At 54.5% G+C, this 6,282-nt stretch overlaps 1 protein-coding gene across 1 annotated transcript in view; it reads left to right on the forward strand.

The window, feature by feature from the left end:
• The window catches only part of LOC130385432 (voltage-dependent L-type calcium channel subunit beta-4-like), a 5,225-nt gene extending 570 nt beyond the window's left edge, over window positions 1-4,655 (forward strand). Inside the window, exons 2-5 of the mRNA XM_056593935.1 lie at window positions 1,210-1,361; window positions 3,138-3,233; window positions 3,480-3,665; window positions 4,362-4,655. Of these exons, the coding sequence (XP_056449910.1) occupies window positions 1,210-1,361; window positions 3,138-3,233; window positions 3,480-3,665; window positions 4,362-4,655 (728 nt within the window). The remainder of the gene's footprint in view (window positions 1-1,209; window positions 1,362-3,137; window positions 3,234-3,479; window positions 3,666-4,361) is intronic.
• Window positions 4,656-6,282: the final 1,627 nt, after the last annotated feature.

Genomic DNA, 6,282 nt, shown 5'->3' on the forward strand with positions numbered 1-6,282 from the left:
GACAGATTAGACAGCGATACTGCCTTCTCATGCAGTACGCTATTGCGCAAGCGTGCCTGCCGAAGCGATGTATCTCAGACAACGCTTCCGCAGGCCTTTTCCAAAGCCAGTCCTTACGACGAAAAAAGCCAGTAGTGGAACGAGATAACACCCCCTCCCCCTCACCCTCCTCACTCTCACCCCCTCCCCCTCCTCACTCTCACCCGTCACTGTTGACCTGTGTAAGGACATGGTGCCCTTTCAAAATGTCGGTGTAAGGTCCGCGCACAGGTAGAGGAAGAAATCCATACTATTAAACATTTGTGTTTTTCAGAGATGGAAGTAACTTGAGAAAGGATTTTTCATTTTTTCGATGCAGTTTTTCTGCCTAACTAGTATTTTATCCCTTCAGAAGCATTTATATCGAAATTAGAAGATATAATACCGCTACCGCTACCGCTACCGTCTATGCCCCAAATCATACCGTGATATACATTTTATTCCACACCGTACAGCCCTAAGTAAGACCCACAGAGAGAGGGGTGTGTGTGGGTGAATGGATTGTGTGTGAATGTGACTGTTTGTATGAGTGGGGTGAATTTGTGTATGACTGAGTGAATGTTTGTGTGTATGTGTGCGCTAGGTGCGAGTACATGGCTGAGATATTTTCAACGCGGCACTTAAAGGTTGCATCAGCGACTCTAGCCTGACACAAGAAGTATCACATTAATCTGATCTCTCCTCACGGCCCGCTAGCTGCCCGCCCCGTAAGCAGGTCTTCAAAAAAACCGTCTCTGTAGGCAGCCTGCGCCCCGAGATCGTACACAGAAACAAATGGTACTGCCAACCACTCAAAACCAAAATAAATAGTATTCCAACCAATCACCGACAAGGGGTGGGTGTGGTGGGGTTTTGCGCTGCGTTCATGATCGTTTCTTACCGGATGCACGAAACACGGAAGGGAGGGGCGAGCTGGCTGTTTGTTTGGGATCTCGCTTCAAACACCAACAGAAGTGACGTCACCCAACATCGCTGATACAACCTTTAATGTATGCACTTAAAAAACATGGTATCATAACCCCTTATTTTCCCCTCTCCCCCTCACCCCTCCCTCCTCCCCTCACCCTCCCCTCCTCCCCTCCCCCCCTCACCCTCCCCACCCTCCCCTCCCTCCTCACCCTCCCCTCCCCTCCCTCCCCTCCTCCCCTCCCCCCCTGCCCCCCTCCCCAGCCGAGGTGCAGAGTGAGATCGAGCGTATCTTCGAGCTGGCGCGCTCGCTGCAGTTGGTGGTGTTGGACGCGGACACCATCAACCACCCCGCCCAGCTGCTGAAGACCTCGCTGGCCCCCATCATCGTCCACGTCAAGGTGTCCTCGCCCAAGGTCAGCCAATCAGGAGCCCAATTAAGAACCCAATTAATGAACCTTGATTCAATTAACTCTGTGGTTTAAGGAGTGCGCGGTTCAAATTCTTCAGTCTGTGTTTGTTGGTGTGTGAGTCGGTGTGTGTGTGTGTGTGAGTCTCTGTGTGTGAGTCACTGTGTGAGTCTGTGTGTGTGAGTCTGTGTGTGTGAGTCGGTGTGTGTGTGTGTGTGTGTGAGTCTCTGTGTGTGAGTCACTGTGTGAGTCTGTGTGTGTGAGTCGGTGTGTGTGTGTGTGTGCGTGTGTGTGTGTGTGTGTGTGTGTGTGTGTGTGTGTGTGTGTGTGTGTGTGTGTGTGTGTGTGTGTGTGTGTGTGTGTGTGTGTGTGTGTGTGTGTGTGTGTGTGTGTGTGTGTGTGTGTCTTTGTGACCCTGATAGCCAGTAAGGAATCATGGATTGGTATGTTGGACTCCTCCTCTTTTTAGATGTCCTTCTAAAGCTGATCTCTTCAACCTGAATCTTGTTTCTCCTCGCTCTCCTAATCAGTTTAGTAAACGATGAGGTGTCTTCGCTTTCCCCCCCGTAACTGATCTGGAAACAGGTAGTCAACTGTTTTTTTTGGAAGTAGCACGTTGGTGATGTGTCCCTCACTCGGAAAACCTCTGACACTCTTAGCTCCGCCCCTCTCTTAACCCTGCGCGCTGTATTAACTCCGCCCCTCTCCTAATCCCGCCCCTATCATATGCCTAGCCCCTCTCTTAACCACGCCCCTCTCTTAACCACGCCCCTCTCTTTACCACGCCCCTCTCTTAACCACGCCCCCCTCTTAACGTGTCCCTCACTCAGAAAACCGACCAATGAGTGAAGAGAGTTTCCCTAGGCACCAATGCATTAGTCGGCTAGTATGAACAACTTAAAAACCCTTAAACGCACTTAAAATGTCAGTAAATGTTGGCTGAAGACGTCTCCCTCCTCACTTGTAAAAGCAATACCTCAAAACCTAAGAGCACGAGGCCGGAGGGACAAGCCCCCTTTAACTCTGGCCCATCACCGATTGGCTCCCAGGAGCGTCCCTCACGGCACAGACAGACGACAGGTGAGCCACACCTGGTGGTTGTCCACTGCGAGCTGCATGCTTGCCACTTCTCTGGTTTTTCTGCGTTGCATTGACACACTTTGATGCACTGTGAGGTATCCCCGGCCCCTCTCTTAACCACGCCCCTCTCTTTACCACGCCCCCCTCTCTTAACCACGCCCCCCTACACTGTGAGGTACAGGCATTGGGAGAACTGGGAGCACTGGGACACTTTATACTGCTCTGTTTGTCCTTTCTCTAGCATCTCGATGTATCTCCTCAGCACTACTGTCTGTCTGTCTGTCTGTCTGTCTGTCTGTCTGTCTGTCTGTCTGTCTGTCTGTCTGTCTGTCTGTCTGTCTGTCTGTCTGGAGGGTCTGTCTGTCTGTCTGTCTGTCTGTCTGTCTGTCTGTCTGTCTGTCTGTCTATCTAACCTTTCATCTCTGTTTGACGAACTTGATGTGCCAATCACGAGTGGGTTAAGGGTGAGGGGTGAGGGGTGGGTGAGGGTGAGGGGTGGGTGAGGGGTGAGGGGTGGGTGAGGGGTGAGGGAGGGGTGAGGGGTGAGGGGTGAGGGGGGTTAGACAATCTGGATCAATGTCATGTGAACGTCATGTGTCTGTTGTCCGTCTGTCCTCACGGTGTGTCTGTGTTGTCCGTCTGTCCTCACGCTGTGTCCGTGTGTCCTCACGGTGTGTCCGTGTTGTCCGTCTGTCCCACCAGGTGCTGCAGCGGCTGGTGAAGTCTCGGGGGAAGTCTCAGAGCAAACACCTCAACGTGCAGCTGGTGGCAGCCGACAAGCTGACCCAGTGCCCGCCGGTGGGTCCGCCCCTCTCTTAACCCCGCCCCTATATTGATTCCGCCCCCTCTCTTAACCCCTACCCCATCTCTTACTCCCACCCCATAATTGAACCACGCCCCTATATTGCCTCCACCCCCCATTAGCTCCACCCCCTCTCTCTTAACCACGCCCCTTTCTTAACGTTGCCCATATCTTAAACCCGCCCCTTTATTGACTCCACCCTCTATAACCCCGCCCCCTCTCTCTAAACCCCGCCCCTACAGGAGATGTTTGACATCATCCTGGACGAGAACCAGCTGGAGGACGCCTGCGAGCACCTGGCAGAGTACCTGGAGGCGTACTGGAAGGCCACGCACACCTCGCTGGCCACGCCCCTCAACCCCCTGCTGGGCCGCCCCCTGGGGCCCGCCGCGCTCACGCCCTACCCCACCTCCATCTCCGGCCTGCAGGTGAGGGGGGGGGGGGGGGGGGGGGGGGGGGCGGTGGGAGCCTGTGTGGGTCTGTGTCTGTTTGATTCTGTGTCTTTGTGCGAGTGGGTGTGTTTTCTATGTGTGTGTGTGTGTGTGTGTGTAATTCTGTGTGTGTGTGTGTGTGTGTGTGTGTGTGTGTGTGTGTGTGTGTGTGTGTGTGTGTGTGTGTGTGTGTGTGTGTGTGTGTGTGTGTGTGTGTGTGTGAGTCTGTTGGTCTGTGTGAATGTGTGTCTGTGTGTGTAATTCTCTGTGAGTGTGTGTGTGTGTGTGTGTGTCTGTGTGTTTATAGGGCTAGGCCCGGGGTAGGCTGTCATCAACACACACACTCACACACAGACACATAGACACAGAGACACAGACTACACAAACACATACCGACATCGCACACACACACACACACAGATATGACACCCAGACACACAGACACACAAAAAACATCACAGACTCACACACACACTACACAAACACACACAGACACACAGAAGCACACACACACACTACACAAACACACACAGACATCACAAACACACACACAGAAACACACTGTGTGAACACACTTTAACACCGTCGCCGTCATGACACACACACTAATAAAGTTGTCCCTCATTGCCCCAGCAGAGCCAGCGCAATCGTCAAGGCAACCACACGGGCGGGGGAGGGGGGGGCGGCGGCGGCAACGGGGGCGGGGGGGGCGGTGGCGACAACTCCACCCCCAACGAGCGGCGCAATCTGATGACGTCGGACGAGAACTACCACAACGAGCGCGCGCACAAGGGCCGCAACCGCGTCTCCTCGGGCTCCCAGCACAGCCGCGACCAGCAGGACCAGTACCCGCAGGACCAGTACCATCAGGACCAGTACCAGCAGGACCAGTACCACCACCAGGACCCCTACCAGGACTCCTACAAGCCCCACCGCAACCGCACCTCCCCGGGGGGCTGCAGCCAGGACTCCCGCCACCGCCTCTGATCTGGGCGGTCGACGCCCCTTACTGGCTCCGCCTCTCCTTCACCTTAACGAGCTTAACGAGCTGAACCGCCCCCGGACCCCCCTTCTGCTGGGACGTGCACACACACACACACACACACACACACACACACACACACACACACACACACGCGCGCTGGACTAAACTCTAATGGGTGTGGCCACGCCCCCGTTGCTGGCTCCGCCCCGTCACCTGCTCGTTAGTGCTTAACGAGCAGGCTTAATAAGCTTCACCTCGATCTCCGTCGCATCCCCCCCAGATGACTCCCCTTCTGCTTGGATGTACACACACACACACACACACACACACTGGACTTAAACTCTGAGGAGAGCGGCCACGCCCCCTTCCGTGAGCTCCCCCCCCCCCCCCCCCTTGCTGGACTAAAACACACAGACACCAAAACACACTTTTGTTTCCACAACGACCTTCACCCTCTCACCGCTCGCCTGGGACCCCCCCAACCTCCTTTGGTCGTTAGCTCGGCCTAACTCATTAGCGAGACTGAAGTGGGCGGAGCCTCTCCCCAGAGCCTGAGGAGACTGCAGCGCCGCCGGGAGTTGGAACGCAGCCCGCTTTGTCTCAATGGAACAGAGTCTCGATGCTGAATGGACCCCTCCCCGTCCTGGCCACGCCCCTCTCCCCCGATGGCTTCGGCCATCTTTGTTTCATCATGACATCGGCGGGGGGGTTGTGATCGTTTGATTATGCCTGGCTCGTGTTTGTTTGTTTTTTACACGCCGGGTTGCATTCCGTTTGGAGAACGTCGTTTGCCGTGTCGACGTCACCTCGGCAACGGGTGGCTTTTTTCCTGTGTAGCGTACCTTTTGAACTGCGTCGGCAGCAGCCAATCGAATGCCCCCCCCCTCCCCGTACCCACCGTCGCCATGGAGATGACCCTAGTTAGCACTTGTTGAGCGAAATAGAAGGCAATAGTAAGCGACGAGGGTGAGCAGAGTTCGGGCGAAACGCAACGTTTTTGGGCCGGTACTTTTATTGTGTGATTCGTGTTCAGACTGACGTAGAGTCCAAGACCCCCCCCCCCCCCCCCCCCCCCCCCCCCCCCCAGCTGAGCCGGTCCCAGCACGTCATGCTAACCCTTTAGCCGCCGCGATTTAGCGAGCTAGATCCCCCGTAAGAGATACAAGCAGAGAGAGAGCGGTTGAGTCTGGCATTAACAAAACAAAGAAAAGAAAAAAAGAAAAGTTTCAAAAAAGACAAAGAGAGTCTAGCGAGCGCGTAAACGCTGAGGCTAGGTGAGCTAACGCGCTAGCTAGCCCGCAACCTGCTAGCCGCTGTAGCCGCTTCCTTTAGCGATGCGATGGCCTCGTGCGATTTGTCCATGTGACGCGGTGGTCGTGTCCCTGGCCGGGTTAACGGCCTCATCTTTAGGGGTCGTTGTTTGCATCATGCGTCACTCTGTGTAGCCGGCATGTGTTCTTGACGACAGAGCATGCTTCCTTCCGCTGGTGAAACCGGAAAATACTCAACCCACAACGTGTTGAGTTTTGTTTTTTGGATGATATAAGGGAAACCCCGTTTACTCCAGGGAGGAAAAAAAAAAGAATGAATAAATAAATTTTTCGTTTTTTGAGGCGAGAAATAAATGGC

The sequence above is a fragment of the Gadus chalcogrammus genome, chromosome 7, assembly GCF_026213295.1.
Source record: "Gadus chalcogrammus isolate NIFS_2021 chromosome 7, NIFS_Gcha_1.0, whole genome shotgun sequence".
Lineage (NCBI taxonomy): Eukaryota > Metazoa > Chordata > Actinopteri > Gadiformes > Gadidae > Gadus > Gadus chalcogrammus.